Source organism: Schistocerca piceifrons, chromosome 6 (genome assembly GCF_021461385.2).
Source record: "Schistocerca piceifrons isolate TAMUIC-IGC-003096 chromosome 6, iqSchPice1.1, whole genome shotgun sequence".
Lineage (NCBI taxonomy): Eukaryota > Metazoa > Arthropoda > Insecta > Orthoptera > Acrididae > Schistocerca > Schistocerca piceifrons.
The window spans coordinates 46,087,509-46,110,212 of record NC_060143.1 but is presented as its reverse complement, the minus strand read 5'-3'; the positions used below and the strand labels follow the sequence as shown (position 1 = coordinate 46,110,212).

The 22,704-nt window shown below is 43.2% G+C and overlaps 1 protein-coding gene across 1 annotated transcript in view; it reads left to right on the top strand.

Moving 5' to 3' along the window:
- The window catches only part of LOC124803136 (carbonic anhydrase 2-like), a 148,041-nt gene that overhangs the window by 11,875 nt on the left and 113,462 nt on the right, over positions 1 to 22,704 (top strand). Inside the window, exon 2 of the mRNA XM_047264315.1 lies at positions 10,046 to 10,204. Coding sequence (XP_047120271.1) covers positions 10,046 to 10,204 — 159 coding nt within the window. The remainder of the gene's footprint in view (positions 1 to 10,045; positions 10,205 to 22,704) is intronic.

The window sequence follows — 22,704 nt, the reverse complement described above, 5'->3', positions numbered from 1 at the left end:
TGCACTACAAACGACCTATCACAATCAAGCCGATACTGGAGTAACTGAAAATCAATAATGAATCAGTTTCCAAAATCTCACCGAGCGAGGTGGCGCAGTGGTTAGACACTGGACTCACATTCGGGAGGACGACGGTTCAATCCCGCGTCCGGCCATCCTGATTTAGGTTTTCCGTGATTTCCCTAAATCGCTCCGGGCAAATGCCGGGATGGTTGCTTTCAAAGGGCACGGCCGACTTCCTTCCCCGTCCTTCCCTAATCCGATGAGACCGATGACCTCGCTGTCTGGTCTCCTTCCCCAAAACAACCAACCAATCCAAAATCTCACACAAATATTAGAATACACTATATGATAAAAAGTAACTGGACACGCTCAAAAACATAAGTTTTTCATATTAGGTGCATTTTGTTGCCACCTACTGCCAGGTACTCCATATCAGCGATCTCAGCATTCATTAGATATCGTGAGAGAGCAGAATGAGGCGTTCCGCGGAACTCACGGACTTCGAACGTGGTCAGGTGATTAGGTGACACGTGTACTACATCTGTACGTGAGATTCCACACTCCTTAACATCTCTAGGTCCATTGTTTCCGAAAAGATAGTGAAGTGGAGACGTTAAGGGACACGTACAGCACAAAAGCATACAGACCGTCCTCGTCTGTTGACTGACAGAGACCGCCGACAGTTGAAGAGGTGCGGAATTTGTAATAGGCAGACATCAATCCAGACCATGAAACACGAATTCCAAACTGCATCAGGATCCACTGCAAGTACTATGACACATAGTTTGGAGGTGAGAAATCTCGGATTTCATGGTTGAGCGGCTGCTCATAAGCCACACATCATGCCGGTAAATCCCAAACGACACGTCGCTTTGTATAAGGAGCGTAACCATTGGGCAATTGAACAGTGGAAAAACGTTGTGTGGAGTGACGAATCCCGGCACACAATGTGGCGATCCGATGGCAGGATGTGGGTATGGCGAATGCCCGGTTAACGTCATCTACCAGCATGTGTAAAGATAAGAATAAAATTCGAGGGCGGCGGTTTCATGATTTGGTCGTGTTTTTCATTGAGGAAGCTTTCACCCCTTTTTGTTTTGCGTAGCAGTATCACAGCACCGGCCTACAATGATGTTTTAAGCACCTTCTTGCTTCCCACTGTTGAAGAGCAATTCGCGGATGGCTATTACGTTGTTCAACTCGATCGAGCACCTGTTCGTAATGCACGGCCTGTGGCGGGGTGGTTACACGACAATAACATCCCTGTAATGGACTGGCCTGCACAAAATCCTGAAGTGAATCCTACAGAACACTTTTGGTATGTTTTGGAACGCCGATTCCGTGCCAGGCCTCACCGACCGACATCGATACGTCTTCTCAGTGGAGCACTTCGTGAAGAATGGGCGGCCAATCCTCAAGAAACCTTCCAGCATCCGAATGAATGTATGCCTGCGAAAGTGGAAGCTGTCTTCATGGCTAAGGGTGGGCCAACACGATACTGAAGCCTAGTATTACGGACTGAGGGCGCCGCAAACTTGTAAGTCATTTTCAGCCAGGTGTCCGAATACTTTTGATCACATAGCGTATGATTAAAGGAACCGCCCGCTCGGTTCTAGGACTACACAAGCCCGCTGAAAATCACCGACGCACCGAACCAACAGCAGTAACGTTGCAGCTGTGTCAGTCCAATGCAGGTGTCTACCATACCTGCCTTATCAGGAGTGCTGGGTATTTCACTGTGACCCTGAGATAGAGAAGCAAAGTTGGCAGTGAGAATATCTGGCCTCACCACAGCAGAAAAGAGGAGCGACCGAGCAGCTTTTTGGTGGTGTCTATAAAACGGCCAAGTACACCCCTTCACTCATTTGTTTCATGCACGACTCTCTTTCTTTCCTTTATTTTTTCAAAAAACAGAAGAGTCTTGACTCCGAGAAAGGAAACAGTGCACTATGGTGGGGCCGTGGACAAGACAGACAGTAATTCTAGGAATTCTTACGCCACGTCATCGTGCATACAGATGTAAATTAACAGATAATTATTACAAGAAGATGAATATAAGTATTCTAAATGTGAAAAAGGAATACATCCTACAAAACGAACAAGCCGTTACTTCGTTATAGGGAACTAATATTTATCCTTTTCAGATACTGTTCTGTAACGAAGTGCGTGAATAACGAAATCAGCTGATTCGTGGTGCTTCAGTGCATGTTGATGGATGTGTGAGCTAACTTAAGTTCAAGCGATATGCGCTATTAACAGATACACTGTATATAGATTGCCGCTTTACGAAACAAAAAAAGGAGCCTTATGGTTCTTATTTCAGATATCATCGAAGTGCATCGTTGCAACGTAATAAACACAGCTCTTTGGATATAGAAATAAAATAGGAATATGCTATATTTCTTATTTCTTTTGTTGTTTTTTTTTTTTTTTTGCTTTGGAAACCTCACTAGTTCACCCTTCATTTCTTCCATCACCATTCAAGCTGCCAAATTAAATTAAATACCTGAGCTACTCTTTAAAATCGTAGGCCAGGAACGAGACAAGTACCCATTACTAATTTTGTAACATTACTGCAAGCATTCAATTATTTTAGGGATACATTAATCTGAAGTTTCTGACGCCCACATTTTAAACGTTGTCGGCTACACAGTAAGTCAGCTGTTCTCAGCCTGTGTAGCGCTCCCAGCTTGTTGGCGCGGTGGCCGCGGAAGGGGCGGGGGAGGAGGGGGAGCCTGATAACACAGCGTAGTGGGCGCGAGCTTATCGAAAAAGCACGTGAATTCAAAAATGATCAGTTTACTCAAAGAGGGCAAAGGAAAGTGCATTCTGACATGACAAAAAATTAAAATTTACATTTACATTGATATGATGCGCATGTAAATAGGGCAGTATCAGTAACGTACATTTACAGAAAGACAGGAAGACAACAGTATCAGGCACTTTCGAAAAAAAAATGAGTAGAAATGCAGGAAAGCGGAAACTGTACGGCTGGAGAAGGAAACGAATGAATCTAAAAAGAGAGGATTGTCGGAATGAGTGATTGTGCACACAGAAAAGGAAAATACACTTTCGATGAAATTAAAAACTAAGGCGGAACAGTAAGAATGTATTTCCGCTGTTAAATACACAGGAGCGAACTCTTAGATGGAAAGAGTATATTTAATTCAATTTGGTTTGTAGAATCTGTGTTTGGAGACATACCGTCAGTCCTTCCGGAAAATATCATCCACACAACCCCGAAGGTAGCAAGAGCAGAAAAGTGCAAGAACTGTCGCACAACCAGTTTAACAGCTTCTGGACCGAAGTTGCTGACAAAAATAATTCAGAGGAGTAGAAAAGAAAAATTGAGGACCTGTTAGCTGACCACATATTAGGCTTTAGGAAAGGCAGAGGCACTAAACAGATAGCTATCAAAGCGCGCTAGATATTGGAAGCAAGACTTAAGAGATGGCAAAACACGTACATGGGATCTGCCGACGTAGTGAAGGCGTCCGATAAGGTAAAATACTGCAAGAGGTAAAATATAGAGGGATATGGGTGAAAACCATTTTGAAAGACCGATAAAATACGTCTTAGAACCAAGAGGGAATGGCAGGACATGAACCAAGTACACGGATTAAAAAGTACGTATGACAGGGATGCATTCTTTTGCCAGTACTGTTCATTCTACTCATATACATCGAAGACGCAACAACTGATGTAAGAAATAGGTCAAGGAGGCGCATTGAACTTCAAGGTGAAGACATATCAGTGATAAGATCCACACTGCTGTTCTTAGTGACAGGGCCGAAGAATTGAAAGAAAGGAGAATTAGAGCTTAACGTTCGGTCGGTAACAGTATCATTAGAGACGGAGCACAAGCCCAGATTATGGAAGAATGGGGAAGGAAATTTGCCGTGCGTTTTCAAAAGGACCGTCCAGACATTTGCCTAGTGCGGTTTAGGAACATCACGATACACCGGGGATTTGGTACGTCGTCCTCCCGAATATGTGTCCAGTGCGCTAATCACTGTGTCACAATAACAGTTAATGGACCTCTTAATTGGACCTCTGAATTGACTAGTGAGCACACGATATGGATAGATAATAAACCGAAAAATATCGAAAGTAACAAGGAATATTAGAAATGAGTTTAGCGATAAAATTATTACCAAAATTTGGGACCACAAAGGAGGTGAACAAAAATCGAATTCTGCTACCGAAGAAGCAAAACAACACATCACTGACGAAGCAAAGAGGAGATGAAAGCATACTAGCACAGGCATACGAGACATTCCGATTAAAAGAAATCTGTTAGCCTCTATCATATGCTTTAATTTGACGAACAGACTTCTGAGTCTCTACATTTGGAACACAGCATTGGACGAAAATGAACCATGGACGGCGGGATAGAGGGAAGAACAGTGAATGGATGTCTTTGATGTATTGTCCTGTAGAATTAGCTAGATTTAAAAGCTAAGAAATTAGGAGTTCGTCTGCAGAAAAGACGAGGAGAACAACATCTGTCACACACGGAGACAGGATGTAGGAAGATATGAATAAATAACTTCCATGACACTTCAGGGAAGTGTAGAGGGTGTATTGAAATAGATCCAATCAATAAGGACGTTGTGGGCAAGTGCTACTCTGAGATGAAGAGGTTGTCACAGGAGAGGAATTCGTGGTGAGCCACGTCAAACGAATCAGAAGACTGATGACCAAGATAGTAGTAAGGCAGTGTAACGTTGTACGACATCTGAGACTATATGCTTAAGGAAGATCACTATTTCGGTGTTGTTAGCGCTAGGAGAATGATTAAGAGGTGGAGTGCCACTGTAGAGGTAAGAACTTGTCTCTGGTAATAACAAGCCACTATCAATCACGAATTTATAGAAAATACAAAAAATAGATGCTACGTAGCTAGATTAAGTTCAGATCGGTTTCCTTATAGAGGACCAGTTATCTCTGGTATCTCATAACGTCGAAATAATGTAATGGTTCAAATGGCTCTGAGCACTATGGGACTTAACTTCTAAGGTCATCAGTCCTCTAGAACTTAGAACTACTTAAACCTAACTAACCTAAGGACATCACACACATCCATGCCCGAGGGAGGATTCGAACCTGCCACCGTAGCGGTCGCGCGGTTCCAGACTGTAGCGCCTAGAACCGCTCGGCCACCCTGGCCGGCAGTAATGTAATGTATCGATATATTCAACACAGCATCTTATTCACCACCACAAGAGTGAAAAAGTTTGTAATACAAAATTACAGACGAAAGTCATTTATCACACTGTGTCGAATCAGTTCTTTCAGTGCACTGTGCACGAGATGCATATCGGCCATCTTTTCAACAGTGTCTCCGTTAACTTACAACTAATTCCGCCGGAAAACCAAACCCGAAACCAAATCGAACGGTACTGAACGCTGTCTTGAAGACAAAGAGTAAGGAGGCCATTACAATTGTCAACAGCAAATAACTTGTGTGAATGGAACAAACTTTTACCGGACAAGACGTACCAAGCACATCGTCGACATTTGTACGGTTGATCTGAATTCTTCAAGGCATTCTAGAGAGAAGGATGACTGGGGAAAGGAATCAAAAGTGAGCCAACCTTAACCACGTGTACCTTACACCAAAATGCTCAGAAAGTATCTCTGAACAGCTTCCGAAACTTTTTCGGTGAAGTTAAGCTTCACTCTTTGTAAGCAACTACATCAAACAATGAGTCACCGTAAGATTTACTTGTACATTATTTTAAATGGCATTAATACATGCCCCAATATTACTGTGGATTCCCAAATCAAAAATTCCCCCGTAGTCGTTTATTGTTCAGGATAGCAGGGCTACAGCTTCGTGTGTTGTTAGTTGGGAGGATTTTTAATTCTATTAATAACGAATAAATCATTGCGAAATGTATGCGTTGTTTTAGGAGTAACAAGACAAGTCAGATGCGCTCAACTATCTCCCTCCTCAAAGCAAGGCAGGAAACATACGCACGTCCGCAGCTAATAAAGCGTCTGCTTTCTACCGCCGTGGCAAGATCCTCATCACCACTGGTCCCATTGCGCTAGTGCCGGCTCTCAGCTCAGGTTTCCGCTTTTATTGGATTGGCTCCTGAAACCGTTCCTATGACATACGTCAGATTTAAAGTGCAGCTTACGAATTACATTACGTTTCGTGTAGTTTTAAGTTACATTCACAGCAATTATACACGTAATTCTGTACATCCAAAAGACATTGAGAGTACTTCAGTAATGAAAATCGTGTTTTATAACTTGGAGCGCACTCGAATGGAAACCGAATACCCTCCACGATGGAACCATGGATTCCTTCCATTCAATAGTAAGCAGCAGAAGCGTTGCGACGTTTATCGCACTGGAAGACGAGACGATCAATTCGTGTCTCAGAGGACGCTGCCGACTGCCGACGGGTCCACAACCGCATCCACTCCTAAACTTCCTCGTCCTACTGATACCGACGTCACCAAAGATGTGGAACTCGCGCGGTGAAAGATCCGGGCTTTACGGAGAATGTTGCAGTGTTTCCCAACCAAATCGATGGGGCATAGCTTTCGTCCGACTGGCAGTTGGGGAGTGGGCGTTATCGTGCAACAGGGTTATTTTGTCCGGCAGCATTCGAACCCGAGAGCAAATAGCAAGGCCAGCGGTGGAAATATCCCACATCTCTCCAGCCAAACAAATCTGAAGCCACCGTCGCAGGTTCGAGTCCTCCCTCGGGTATGGGTGTATGTGTTGTCCCTAGTGTAAGTTAGATTAAGTAGTATGTAAGCTTACGGACCGATGACCTTAGGAGTTTGGTCCCATAAGACCCTACCACAAATTTCCAAAAAAACTCAAGCTGTTCAAAGAAGTTCCGGTCAGGTCATGATGGCCTTCTTCGACTGAAGGGGCAATCTGCTCGTCGAGCTCTTCGAGGGTGGAAACACAATCAATGCGGAGCGCTTGGATGACACTTATTAGAAACTGCTAGGCGCCTTCCAGTCAAAACACCCGGGAATGCTGTCGGGCGAAAGCATCTTGTTACACAGATAAGCCCGCCCTAACACTGCCAATTGGACGAAGACTACACTTCAGCTATTTGGTTGGAAAACTCTGCTACATACTCCTCACAGCCCGAATCATTCACCATGTGGTTTACACATCTGTGGTGACTTGAAGAAAGGCATGCGTAGACGTCTGTTTGAGTAGGACGAGGAAGTACAAGAGTGGTCGCAGCTGTGGATCTGTCAGCAGTCGACTACGTTTTAGGAAACAGGAATTGATCGTTTTGTCTCCCAGTGCATTAAATGTCTTGATGAAAGTGGTCATTACTTTTGAACGGAACCATTCTATACTCCCGTTGTGCGCCCCGATAGCTGAATGCTCAGCGTGACGGACTGCCGTCCTCAGGGGGCCGGGTTCGATTCCCGGCTGGATCGGGGATTTTCTCCTCTCAGGGACTGGGTGTTGTGCTGTCTTCATCACCATTTCATCCCCATCCGGCGTGAAGGTCGCCCAGTGGGGCGTCGAATGTAATAAGACCTGCACCAAGACGGCCGGACCTGCCCCGTAAGGAGCCTCCCGGTCAATGACGCCAAACGCTCATTTCCATTTCCATAGTCCCGTTGTAGCGTGTGTTCAGTTTTCATTTCCCTGACCCTTACATATTGACTGAACAGGGATGAGAGGGAGCGGAAAACCTAAAACTACACAAAAAGAAATATCACTGCAAATATTCTAAACTAAAAATGAAAGGAAATGATGTTGTGGTATATATCAAGGAATTCCGTTTCACAAATGTTACTGAAATAGAAACAAGATTTTTTCCCCAAGCTAATTATTACAACACTTACTGACATAATTTTAACAGCGTATTAATTAATTAATAGTACTTAAGATATTACCTTGCAAGTAAAACTAATCATCAGTATTGTGGTGTTATGACTTTTTGTTACGAATGAAACAAAGTAGTTGCTCCAAAAGACTGCTTTAAGCAAGTGCCAAATAAAGATGAGCAATGTTCTCTTATCAGATTTGGCGGGCTAGTTCGTTGATGTTACCTCCCACAAAGAGCTATTATGTCAATGTCAGAAAGAGCCTATTTTTAATTCCAGCACATCTTTGCAAAGATGCGAATAGTTTGTAAAACGAGAAACCAAGCATAACGACTATAACCAAATGACAGAAGTTGATCGAGTACAGGGATTGGAAATAAATATGGAAACACCGCGAGGAACTTATAGTTAAACAAGGCATTCATAGAGTTTGATGTTTAAAGAGGCACCGTACAGCATATTTGTATTGAATATAGGGAAAAAACGTCATCCGTCAAGTCACAACGCAGACAAAAGCGGGTGTGTTGAGTGATCGTGGCAAACCAACAGCTGCAGGTGAAGAAGTGAATGTCGCACAAAAATAACGAATGGAGCTCCACAACGGGGGATTATGAACGGGGCACGTACACCCCTGCATGTCTTTGACAGAGGAGCTGTAAAGGGTCAGGTGTATCGGGACGTCATTTTGCACCAGAATGTCCGGCTATTCAGGGGTGGAGTGGGTCCCACCTTCCTCGTGATGTATGATAACGCACGGCCCCACCGAGCTGCCATCGTGAAGGAGTACCTTGAAACAGAAGATATCAGGCGAATGGAGTGGTCTGCCTGTTAACCAAATCTAAACCCCATCGAGCACGCCTGGGAAGTACCACTGCACGTTCTCAAACCTCTACCGCAATTCAGCAGCTCCGACAGGCACTGGTGCAAGAATGGGAGGCCATACCCCAGCAGCTGCTCTACCACCTGATCCAGAGTAAGACAACCCGTTGTGAGGCCTGTGTACGTTTGCATGGTGATCATATCTCGTACTGATGTCGGGGTACATGCACAGGAAACTGTGGCGTTTTGTAGCAAATGTGCTTCGGGATGGTTTTCTCAACTTATCACCAATACCGTGGACTTACAAGTCTGTGTCGTGTGTGTTCCCTATGTGCCTATGCTATTAGCGCCAGTTTTGTGTAGTGCCACGTTGTCTGGCACCACATTCTGCAGTTATCCTCAATTTAAGAGCACGAGTGTGGTTTACAAAGCAGATCTCATCTGAAACAATCTATCTGGAGTAAATAGTTTGATTGTAATCGATCCTGAATTATCACCAAAGTAAAGTTTGATACTAAAGTCAGAACCAGAATGAGATTTTCACTCTGCAGCGGAGTGTGCGCTGATATGAAACTCCCTGGCAGATTAAAACTGTGTGCCCGACCGAGACTCGAACTCGGGACCTTTGCCTTTCGCGGGCAAGTTTCATATCAGCGCACACTCCGCTGCAGAGTGAAAATCTCATTCTGGAAACATCCCCCAGGCTGTGGCTAAGCCATGTCTCCGCTATATCCTTTCTTTCAGGAGAGCTACTTCTGCAAGGTTCGCAGAAGAACTTCTGTAAAGTTTGGAAGGCAGGAGACGAGATACTGGCAGAAGTAAAGCTGTGGGTACCGGGCGTGAGTCGTGCTTCGGTAACTCAGTTGGTAGAGCACTTGCCCGTGAAAGGCAAAGGTCCCGAGTTCGAGTCTCGGTCGGGCACACAGTTTTAATCTGCCAGGAAGTTTCATATCAGCGCACACTCCGCTGCAGAGTGAAAATCTCATTCTGGAAACATCCCCCAGGCTGTGGCTAAGCCATGTCTCCGCTATATCCTTTCTTTCAGGAGTGCTAGTTCTGCAAGGTTCGCACAAGAACTTCTGTAAAGTTTGGAAGGTAGGAGACGAGATACTGGCAGAAGTAAAGCTGTGGGTACCGGACGTGAGTCGTGCTTCGGTAGCTCAGTTGGTAGAGCACTTGCCCGCGAAAGGCAAAGGTCCCGAGTTCGAGTCTCGGTCGGGCACACAGTTTTAATCTGCCAGGAAGTTTTAAAGTCAGAACATTGGTATGTACGCTGATATTCCTCATTGTTTCCTAATTTGTCCATGCTCACCTACATTTAATTACAACAATCTCATCGGTGGCTACCTAGGGTGATGTGTCTCGACTCTGATAGAGGTGTCCGGTCCTTCCTCACTTTGCAGGTCCACACACGTGGCCGTCGGGCGCCGCCGGCCGGCGCCAGTCCCCGGTGAACGTCAGGTCGGAGTGCGTGCAGCAGGTGGACGGCTGCCCGCCCCTGCTCTGGCCGGGATACGACGTCCTGCCCTGCAAGCTCAGCCTCAGCAACGACGGAACAGCAGGTGCCGAAATGACAGTGATGTTTCGAGGCCACTCAGCACCTCGCCGCCGGTGACGCAACTCTCTCGGTTCAACCAGGCTTGGAGCAGCTCTTTACATTCCTTGCCTGTAGAAGCTACCCTGCGATTTAGAGAAATCATGGAAACCTGATGCGTGATAGACAGATGGGAATTTAAACAGGACTGCTTTATACCTAGTATTACGTTATTACCAGTCTGCTTCTGACGGTCCGTGTTAAAACGCACACGCAATTTTGTGCATTTGAACCACTTTATTGCAAAGTATGTTAGAGAGCTTAGGAGTTACGGAGTCTCAGTATACGTTCACGCTGCAGCCTCGCTGCTCGCTGCTTGCAAGTCAGATCTCGCTGCTCGCCAGACGTCATATTATCTTTATGTTGCAGCTTCGCTGCTGGCCCATCGCTGGTTGCACAGACACCTCGCATCTCGACGGGATCTTAAGCCCGCGGCTTGTCACACAACCAGCTCGGTAGAGGGTTACTTGATGTATTTGAATCAAAACGGTCTTGTTTGCACCATCTGACGACAGTGGTAGAGCTTTGTTCATGACGAAAATACGGTTGTTGAGAAGGTGAAGGAAGAGCCTTTGGAAGTAAACCGTGCACAATTCAAATACTTTCACCAATTCCACGACAGCTATGAAATTGTTCAGAGCTCTTTTTCAAATAGTTACAAATTTCGTTACAAATTTTTCAGGTTGTTTTAAACATGATTGAGCTACAGACAGTTCAACATCTGAAGATTCGATAGGCATTATTGTTGATACAGTTTCTGTAAAAGAGCCACTGAGATTTGCTAGAATTACTTACTCCGAGATAATATTTTGTCAGTTTTGATCCACATCTACCTCAAGTACTATCCTGCCTCTTGCGCGTTTTGATCCTCATATTTTGTCCAAAAACAGAAAACGATGAATTAAGTGAAAGAGAGTAATTTCCGAAAACTGGGGCAAGAAGCGGCTCTGATGATTTTTATGCCTTAGGTCTCATCAGGAAATCGTCCAATCTGACATGTCGAAACCTATCATGAAATTTTTCATTCACGTATAATACGCCGAAAGCAATGCAATGTTCCAATTTTATCTTCTGAGCCGTACTACTAGTATTTTTTTTTAATGTTAAGGTTACTCGTTTTAGATGCACGAACAAGAGCTTATAGCAAAAGTCGAAAAACAGCGGCTCTCGAACTACATACGGCTCTTTGCCCCCCTGAGTGTGGCTCTTCCACTAAATATCACTTCTGGGAGCATTCGTACATTTCCAGAAAGGTAAAATATCAACGCGTATCGTCAGTTCGTATCTTTGCATCGTGTTGTATAATGTATTACGTCTGAGTTCGTGTCCCCGCAGGAAAGACTGGAACTGTAGTTACAACCCGCGCCCCTGCGACTGGAAATTCTACCTCCTTCTATCCGAAGCGCAGTGGCTTCGTTCCAATGTTACCCCGCCAGTGCTACTTTCTTCTCCACTGGCTGTCGTTATGCACATTTACTGTGGCACGGAGTTTCAAACTGTCTGTACGTGCGGGGGACGCGTAAGCGATTTATGCACGAGCAGACTGAGACCGACAGTCTGCAGTGTGGTTAGCGCCAGTCGGGTACGCAAATTGCACGCGGGCGAGAAAAGCTGTCACTCTAAGCATACAGTTACTCTATTTTTCGAACAAGCTGCAAATACTTTTAGGTATTCTCGTCATCAGTTTAAGAACTGTAATTGTCTTGGTGGCTTTGTCGTTTAATATAAAATCCTCTGTACATGATGCAAGGAACAAAGCAGTTGAGGAACTTCAGAAGACTCAAGAAAAATCAAGCTCTGTACTTAATTACTTGATGCAATCTTCGAATAATATTAATGTCGCAGATTTTCTGCTTGGTCAAGAGACTGCTAAGAGAAGAAAACCATATACAGAGTGTCAATACATGAATAGTATTTTTATAAATACATCGCAGGAGCTATTTCGGAATTTTAAGAACAAATCAAATACTCTAAAGAAATGAAGACTTACCATTGTCTGCTAAGATAGTTAAAGGTAGATCAGACAAAACTTTCTTTGAATATAACCAAAGACATAGTCGAAGACCTGAAATTATTCTCAGCTTTATCGATTGCAGTTCATGGGTCTTGTGAAAAAAGAGACAGAGCAAATTTCACTTTTTGTGCTATTTATTTAAAAGAACAATTTTTCTGATTTCTTCTACTCAAAGATTAAATTCGTGGAGAGGATATAGTAAATGCTATAACTGGATGCATTGAAAATCATCACATTTTATTCGGTAAACTCGTCTGAGTTCCCACAGAGGGGAGAAAAGCTATAACTGGCATCAGAAACGGGTTTGTCGCTGTTTCGAAAGTAAAAAATTAATCATGAAATACTTAGTTACTCAATCATCAAGAAGCGCTTTCTGCGCCGACTTTTTCAGAAGAAATTTGCAAAGATACACAACTGGTGATTACGAGTACCAACTCCTTTACAGTTAAAGGTTTTCATCATTTAAAGAATTTTGCTGAAGTGGAGAGAGAATACACTGATCTTACGCCTCATAACGAGAACTGTCGGTTAACAAGACGAAACGTTTAGAAAGGTTTTGTTTCCTTAGTAGCAGAAACTAAAACACCTCTCACTGAGAAGGGTACACTCACTTGCCACTTGTCACGTCTCATTTAAATTTGCTTAATCGTAAACTAAACGGGAAAGGAAAAGTATTTTTTTAGATGTCAGAAAAAATTATTTCATTCGAAAATTCATAATTACGTTTCACTACGGATTGTTAAAAGATAAATTTTGGACCACTTTCCAGGCCTACGGAAACTTCTTGTAGTGAGTCGAGAAATTGTTGTGATGACAATGAGCATGTAAATTACGATTGAAACAGCTCCACTCTGGTCGCCAAAAATGATGTGAAATCTATAAATTGCTTGTGAGATCACATAACATGAAAATTACCAATGTGGCCGCCCAAAGCTGGGAGCCAATAATCAAGTGACATAATTAATACAAAGGGTACGAAATTAAGGGGCTGATGTATGAATGCTTACATGATCCAAACATGAAAGACATGAATTTCTTTCAGTATTGCTTACACAAACCAAAACAAAAATATAAGGGCCGATTTCACTGCACGTTGACACGACTCAGTTACGGGGAGAGGAAGAATCATCTCATAATTCGTTATCATTCGTCGTGTACTGCTGTCGGCGGCAGTCGTTACGTCGGTACGGCACGAAATCTGCTATAACACAGTCTCGAAAGGCAGATTTTGGCTACGCATGTAAGGATTGTGTCCTCTTGCTTCCACCTTGTGTGAGGGACCGTCCTTCCACTTCCTCATGCGTTTCTCAGCTCACCGATTTCACAAAATTTTTCTCTTCTCGACGTTGTCGGCCGCGGAATACATTTTCAGTGCCAGCCACTGACTGTTCGCCATTTCATGACCGCGACTCCTAGTGCAGCTTGGAAATTCTTTATCTTGCATGGGCTGGCGTATGACTCGGGAGCTAGCGTCTATCTTATGAGTTTACTTTTTTACGATCTTTTCCTGCATTGCGAAGTTGTTGTGAGAGCAGCCACGTAACACTTCTTTCTAATCGCTATCTTCGCACGAGGCATGGACAGACTAATATTTGGTCTCTGAGTTTGCTGGAGTCTGTAATTTATAAGGAACGTTCTAACTGTCCAGAAAATGTCTTTTTCGAAGGCTGACTTCTTTCGCACGCCTCCCCGTGCGAATTCGTTGCGCATAGTGTAAGCTCCTCCCAGTCCTGTGGAGTACCTTAGTTGTCGCACGTTTTTGCTTTTAAGGCAGGTAAAACGACTGTTGCTAGCACAAAAGAATTCACTTGCCTTCATATTCCGTTCTTGACGTTCCCTAGTAATGGCTCCAAGGGTCCATCAGCTTTGGGTACACTCGTTATTGTCTACCAGACTCTTCTCAACGAGTTCATTCTTGAGCGAGGCGAAGTCGTCAGCGCAGTTATCCCCTGTGTGGCTGCAGAATGGCTCCTCGCCGCGTGGGGTCCGGCTGGCTTTCTCCAGGGACGCAGGCAGTGTGAGTGGACCAAGGAGGCCCCAGACGGAGGTATCAAAATCTCCAACAAAATAATTCTGATAATGACTTTCGCTATTTAAAAGCTAAACACTTAAATGTGATGGAAGCTTTCCTCAATGTGTTTCAGGATTTAAGAAAAAAACTTGATGTTGCTGTGACCAGATTCGTTTTTCTCTTAATCACAAATACTGGATATGAAAAGTAAAGCATTGTTGTGATAGAAATTTTGCATGCCTTGGACCAAAAAAAAAAAATTTCAACTTATTTCACAGGAGAAATGGTCTGCTTTGAAAGACATTATGAAGAAAGATATGCCGAATTATAACAACTGGAATAATTATTCTGGTTCATATAACCAGGTGAAAAACCTAGCGTTTGCTGTTCTAAATATATATGCAGACAGCCAATTTCGAGCATGAGCCTTACGAAGAGCAATCTGCGAATTTGTCTTCCTGATGACAACCTGGATTCGTGCCTAAAATTAGAAACGAAAATATACAAGCGTGACGTATCCAAAATTTCCAAGAAGATTGTAACGTCTCCGCTCTGGCGTACGTTAACTTTTTAAAGCCTGTACTATGATAAGTTGACGGGCTTCACCTTTTTAAGAAAGGATTTTAGTACATATGTTGACCGCGAGTACCTGAATGGAAGCAAAATCGGACTTATACCCAGTCAGTAACAACACTGATACGTCAAGCAAGTATAAAGTGCAACTACACGTTAGGACGGGCAAGGAATATGCACAGCAGATGCTACCAATTGTTAATAATACGGTCGCCAGCCTAACTAGGCATTAAGTGAGTTTTTTCCTTGTACAAGTGGGTGTACGTACAAGCATAACAACACGTCGTAATGCTGCATTATATGGTAAATTTTAGAACCAGAAAAATCGACTGAACTAATATTTTCCCTTTCTGTACTAATTTGGACAAGCTGTAAATACACAACATTACACTACAATGATTACTACAAACTGCATTTTGTCTATTGATCCGACTGAAATCGGGCATAGACTACCCTAGAAAAAGCACTTTTGAAACACACATACAATGTCAATTTTAATAAGAGTAAACACTGATAAATTTAGGTTTTATATTGACTTTAACTTTGCAAGTCTAATCAGTTCAGTACGCTCCAAAATTTAAATGAATAGAAAAGAAAAGAGTGGAAGGGGGGGGGGGGACCCTGAAACTGTTATGATCACTGTGTTGAAACCATTAATTATTGGAAACATTAAGCACTCAAGATTTACAAAATATGAGTTACTACTCTTTTAGTCTTACTACTTCCTCATTTAACTACCATTATTTTTGGCTCAAATTAATTAAGCTTCATTACTAAACCAGTTCCAAAATTATCTTCCAATTTTGTCAGACCTTTGTTCTTTGCTTATATTTTCATTAACAATAAGGCTCCTTAAACATCTTTCTAGCATAAATAGGTCTGCAGATAATTCTTATTAACATAAACTTTAAATCTTCATATCGGGACACTCGGATTGCACAACATGTGGAAAGGACCCTGTCTAGGTTAGTGACTAGGATAATTAATTGATAGGACAATTCTGGTAAAAGTTAAGCTGTTATTGAACAGTCAGAAACAAAATTAACACTGGTCCACACGAATACAATTCTAAAGATTCACCCTGTTCGTGTCGATGCGGTGGTTGGCGGGCGGCGAGATGGTGAGGCGCACAGCACACATACAATCGCAGCTATGGCTCTTGCTGTATCGGCACTTTGCTTCTTCTTGGCGTCGCAATCCTTTTCAATTCAGTGCCTATAGAATATAGCCATGCTGTATAGTCGTCGGAAACGGCACATCCGAGGCTCAATGAAACCACTTTTTCCAGGATAGCCTCCTCGATCCAGAACGTGTTCCTCAGACCGATGCCCAACTCCGACTGTATTGCTGAGCCTGTTATGCCGTGCCCGTGTGCATTTTTCCCGCGCTCACCTGCCATCCACCCTTTACCGCTCCCCTACAGATAGGGTATTCACCAAGGGTTTTACATTCCACATATCCCAATACATTGCCTACGTATGGACCAGGCGCACAATTACAATTTTAAACATGTTACAATAGATTCAACATGTGGTACACTTCAATTCTGTTATAGCATTTCTTGAAATTTGACATAAATATTAATATTCACATCGAAAGTTGCTTACATTTTCTTTAACATAATGACACGAAAAGAAAAAGAAATGAAATCAAAACATTGCTTACATTAATTCATCGAAAATCAGAAGAAAAATTATTATATGTACAGTTGTTGTTGTTACAAGATGCAACGCCATTGTTCACATTACATCTACATCTACATCCTGCATCCATACTCTGCAAGCCACCTGACAGTGTGTGGCGGAGGGTACCTTGAGAACCTCTATCGGTTCTCCCTTCTATTCAAGTCTCGCATTGTTTGTGAAAGAAAGATTGTCGGTATGCCTCTGTGTGGGCTCTAATCTCTCTCATTTTAGCCTCATGGTCTCTTCGCGAGATATACGTAGGAGGGAGCAATATACTGCTTGACTCCTCGGTGAAGGTATTTTCTCGAAACTTCAACACAACCCCTTACCGAGCTACTGAGCGTCTCTCTTGCAGAGTCTTCTACTGGAGTTTACCTATCATCTCCGTAACGCTTTCGCGGTTACTAAATGATCCTCTAACGAAGCGCGCTGTTCTCCATTGGATCTCCTCTCGCTCTTCTGTCAACACTATCTGGTGCAGATCCCACGCCGATGAGCAGTAATCAAGCAGTGGGCGAACAAGTGTACTGTAACCTACTTCCTTTGATTTCGGTTTGCATTTCCTTAGGATTCTTCCAATGATTCTCAGTCTGGCATCTGCTTTACCGACGATTACTTTTATATGGTCATCCTTTTTTAAATCACTGCTAATGCCCACTCCCAGATAATTTATGGAATTAACTGCTTCCAGTTGCTGACCTGCTATATTGTAGCTAAATGGTAAAGGATCTTTCTTTCTTTGTATTCGCAGCACATTACACTTGTCTACATTGAGATTCAATTGCCATTCCCAGCACCATGCGTCAATTCATTGCAGATCCTCCTGCATTTCAGTACAATTTTCCATTGTTACAACCTCTCGATATTCTACAGCATTATCCACAAAAAGTCTCAGTGAACTTCCGATGTTATCCACAAGGCCCTTTATATATATTGTGAATAGCAACGGACCTACGACACTCCCCTGCGGCACACCTGAAATCAATCTTACTTCGGAAGACTTCTCTCCATTGAGACTGATATGTTGCATTCTGTTATCTAGGAACTCTTCAATCCAGTCACACAATTGTTCAGATGGTCCATATGGTCTTACTCTGTTCATTAAACGACTGGTGGGAACTGAATCAAACGTCTTGCGTAAGTCAAGAAAAACGGTATCTACCTGGGGGCGCGTGTCTATGGCCCTCTGAGTCTCGTAGACGAATAGCGCGAGCTGGGTTTCACATGGCCGTCTTTTTCGAAACCCATGCTGATTCCTGCAGAGTAGATTTCCAGTCTCCAGAAAAGTCATTATACTCGAACATAATACGTGTTCCAAACTTCTACAACTGATCGACGTTAGAGATATAGGTCTATAGTTCCGCACATCTGTTCGACGTCCCTTCTTGAAAACTGGGATGACCTGTGCCCTTTTCCAATCTTTTGGAACGCTACGCTCTTCTAGAGACCTACGGTACACCGCTGCAAGAAGGGAGTACGTTCCTTCGCTTACTCTGTGTACAATCGAACTGGCAACCCATAAGGTCCAGCGCCCATTCCTCTTTTGAGTGATTTTAAAAGTTTTCCTATCCCTCTGTCATCTATTTCGGAATCTACCATTTTGTCATCCGTGCGACAATCTAGAGAAGAAATTATAGTGCAATCTTCCTCTGTGAAATAGCTTTGGAAAAAGACACTTAGTATGTAGTGTCTGTCAATCTAGTGACTTAATCGTTTGGATACCTTACCATTCAACTTTATCAATGAGTAACATCGTTGTTTAGCGTAACACCACGTTTCATTCGAAGTACCTACTATAAAACTAATACTAAGTACAGTTTAATAACTTTTATTGAGTGTTGAAGAGGGAAAGGAGATGAAGTGTCGACTATTGGGAAGCATGTGTCGAGGCGTTTTGGATATATAGTACGTACGTAAACGAAACAAATATGCAAGGCGAGTGTAGATGTTAGTGTTGGTAAAGGTCAACCTCTTCAAAAGTACCTCGATTATACTGAGGACGTTTTTAACAAGTTCAGTCATGTTAGTAACAATCAACGTCCATATATAGTTCAAGCATAAAAGAAATTCGCTCTCTTCGATGAATAAGCAGACATAGCGGTGACAAGAGGTGTAGCCGGTCGTGGTGGCCGTGCGGTTCTTGTCGCTACAGTCTGGAACCGAGCGACCGCTACGGTCGCAGGTTCGAATCCTGCCTCGGGCATGGATGTGTGTGATGTCCTTAGGTTAGGTAGGTTTAATTAGTTTTAAGTTCTAGGCGACTGATGCCCTTAGAAGTTAAGTCGCATAGTGCTCAGAGCCATTTGAACCATTTTGACAAGAGGTGTAGTGCTGCAAAGCGCAAAGTCCAAAGCGCACACAAATGAATTTTAACCACTTAAACCATACAAAAACGTCTCACTTCAATAATTTTTTGAATAACTAGCAGTTCATATCAGTAGCTGAACTATTGGATATGCAATCGTTACACAAGTTACCAGCAGGGGGGAAAATTCAAGACCGTGTATGATGCTACAAGCTAGCCTATGGTAGCTGCAGTTTCCTGCCTGCTAAACGACTAAAAAGCTGTAACCACCATACCCAAGACGTGACACATTTATCAATAGCGCAAGGAAATCTCACTAGTGGCCCCAGTGAAGATCACCCTTGAGTTGGCTAACTAGTCATAAAATTAATTAAATTCCTTCAAACCCACAACAAAATATATGACATTACAGGGGATGAGAATGGGTGTCATTGAAAAATTGATAACAAGGATAACAGCGCTATCACAAAAAGATTTATTAACTAAAATCAATGTCAAGAGAGAACACATATAAGCAGAAACTTCGACTGTATAACATTTAATTAACATGAACTCACGTTGATTGGCAATAGACTTGTGGAACCCAACTGGAAATTACGCATAAATGAGACTGGCTACTAGAAGCGGAAGGATGCCAATCTAGGCAAGCACAATCTTCTGTAACGTTCCACTGATTGGTCTCTCGCGTCAAGATACAATTAAGCAAAATGTGGACACTGGGAGGGACTGCTGCGAGTAGAAGGCTGCTATGAATATAGATGGTTGTGGAAACGATTGAGAGGCTTCTGAATTTGCCGAAGCTGCGCGACATTACCGATATAGCCGGTGAAAGACGAGATGCAATCGTCTGTGTGAGGATGCTGCCGAAGCATCGCACTAAGGTAATGCCACCCCTGTCCGTCGATGATTGTCTCACATCTGCAAAATTATATACTTTCACCCGGATGTCCAGACGTCTTTACAACTAACTGCTCTCTCCGTAGAATACGGAAGAGCTCTATCGACTGTACTCTTCCATGGTCGAGAAGCAAGTCACTGGCTCTCCCTTTTGTCCAGAACCTTCCAAAAACCAGCCGTTCTCCCGATGTTCTCAAATTAAGCTATCATGGAAAACCAATAGTTACCGTACCAATCATGTCTTCTAGCAAGGAGACTCGATCTTCTTCAACCAATCACTGCAGTGCAGCACACATTCTGTTCTCTAAAAGACAGCACACAATGACTAGAGGTCCTGCAGCCAAACCTCCGGCGCAATTCAAAGATGGGGGAAGCTTCCTAGTTAAAACAAGCACCATCTCGCCCATAAAACGATTTGGTGGGGGCTGTTTTGGTGGGACGCGGTGCCATCTGAGAAACGCGGCATCCGGAGAAATTCGTGATCGAAGTACGCTGTTCTTGTAATAAATACATTAGCCGGGTGCCAGCCTGACGCCGCTTTACCTGGACCTGCACATGGGATAAGGAGACCAGACTCCCACATGATGTCCACTTGCTAATAAAGCGGCTAGGCCGGCTCCAGGATGCCCGGCGCTGCCAGTTAGTGTCATTTTGCATTCAGTCATGGCGTTCATACCCTCTTGCTTGGCCGCTAGCGGAACAAGGCCGGCCGCCAGAATGGCAGCCCATAAACGACTGCCCTGCCAGGCCAACAGCCTGCTTTGCTAATCACAAAGGAATCCGTGAACTTGCTTGCTGGTTGAGGAAAGTTCTAAAGCTGCCCCTAATGCAGTGGCTACCTCCAGCGTCCATAAATGCGTCTCTATAGCCGGGTTTAATTCTACTACTGCAACTAACAAAGTACGCTGTTCTTGTAATAAATACATTAGCCAGGCGCCAGCCTGACGACGGTTTACCTGGACCCTAACCATCAGCTTAATATCAATAAGGGAAAATTAAGACACGCTAAAGCCGAATGAGATTATACGATAATCATCGAAACAAAATGAAAGTGGAGGTGCCTCATGAGTGTTATCATGGCAGTGACCCGCCGGGAAGGCAGCGCAATCTTTCATTACCCCCCACCCCAGTATTTTTCGGCGTTTGTGGCTCACTTAAGGCAAGGGATAGTGTGACACAACAGAATGAAAGTGTTTCAATTAAAACATCGTAAGAGCCACTGGTCGTGGTTAAGCAAGAAAGGGCAGAGATCATGGAGGCGAATATTGCCAAACTCATTGCCAAGTTTACTCTCATACCTAAAGGGACGCTTAATCATTCGCAGAGATGCCCACATGCGCTCACATATCCTCTCCTCCACTTGCAAGAAAGTTGAGCGCTGCTTAATGAAAGATGGCGGTGCCTTCCATGGAAAGCCACTGCCATGGCAATACCCATGAGGCACCTCCACTTTCAGTGCTACATTGCAGGTGACTTCCAGTAATCGGCAATTTAATTAGTTGTTATTAAATGTTTCATAACAATTTCTGTACCACGTTTCTTCTGATAGTTTTTGATCTACGTATACAGTATTTGGTTAACTATGAAACAATTCCCTGTGAATAACCTCCAGTCTTCAGAAAAACAAACACCTTCCTTCGACCAGGCACAACTAATAAAACAAAATTAACTCGTTCTGGCACTTCACAGCAATTACTAATTTATGTAGACAGAACTGGATGGTCATGGCCTTTCTTCTGCATGTTGTGCTACGTAACAGGCAACCTGTATCAGAGTCGTAAAATGTGATGACACAGACTGACAGTGCAGAAATGACTGAAGTTTAACAATGCTGTTCTGCTGATAAACCTGAAATGCAAAGTACTATCGGTAATTATATTGTCTGACAATTATCTGAAACCTACTTTACAACACTTTTTTTTTTATCGAGAGGCTGAATTACACTATTGGTTCCGAAAGCAATTCGAATTACATTAGGTCTTTCCGTCCTTCTCCTAAAGACAGAGCAATCGTTATGACCACGCCAAGAGCCCAACAAAAGCAATGAATCATTTTCTGCAGATGGTAAGAAGACGTTTCTGATTCAACATTCGTAGTTATTTTCCCCGATTTTTCTAGATTTCGGTATGTGAATTACAAGCCTTCTGCAAGCAAACAGTCGTGCTTTTTTTCTTTTTTTTTTAATTTTTGGTCCTAATTTGCCTTTTATATTCCTGAAGACAGAGATAAAGTTGCAGAAACAATAATCCACGGAAACTTACCACTGGCGTTGTCGTACACGATTGTGTCGTGGCGTTCATTGACTGCACAAGCGACTCTGTCTTTTTTTCGCTCGAATTAGTGAAGTCCAGTCTCCACGAAACCGGACCGACTGGCTTTGTACTGCGCTTGTGAGGGATAACAAGAAGCTTGAACTCCACGTCAACTAGGAAATCCTCTACAGTATTACCGACTAATGATGCCTCCTCTACACGTTTGCTTGAGGTAAACTTCATAATTTACCGACTTCCTGCCCCCTGTAATTTCCTGAATCTGTTTAATCAGGTCGAAGAAGGGTGGAAATCTGTAGTGTTCATTTCACTTGCAATTCAGTGCGCCCAGTGTCGTAAACGTTCCTGAGTAACAGTGCATTGACTCTCTATAGCAATTCCAAATCTTTCGAAAAGTTTTTCTTTCACATTTATGCGAATTTCATTTTGGTGCACATTTCGTTCATCATGTATATCTTTTCTCCATTTTTAAAACTCATGTTGAGATTTTACGGGACACAGCCGGCGATGCACACTGCTAAAGTTAAGTGTTTCCTTCTTTCTTCGTTTGACAAAAAAAGTGTACAGCCTATCTTTTGTCACTGAAAGCAATTACCATACATGTTTTCTTTGGGCTTAAAGGTACTAAATTTATTGTCTGAACCTTACTTAGTACAAAAATCGTCGGTCGAACCACAATTCTCGAAACTGTCAGAGTTAATTCCTGTTTCTTC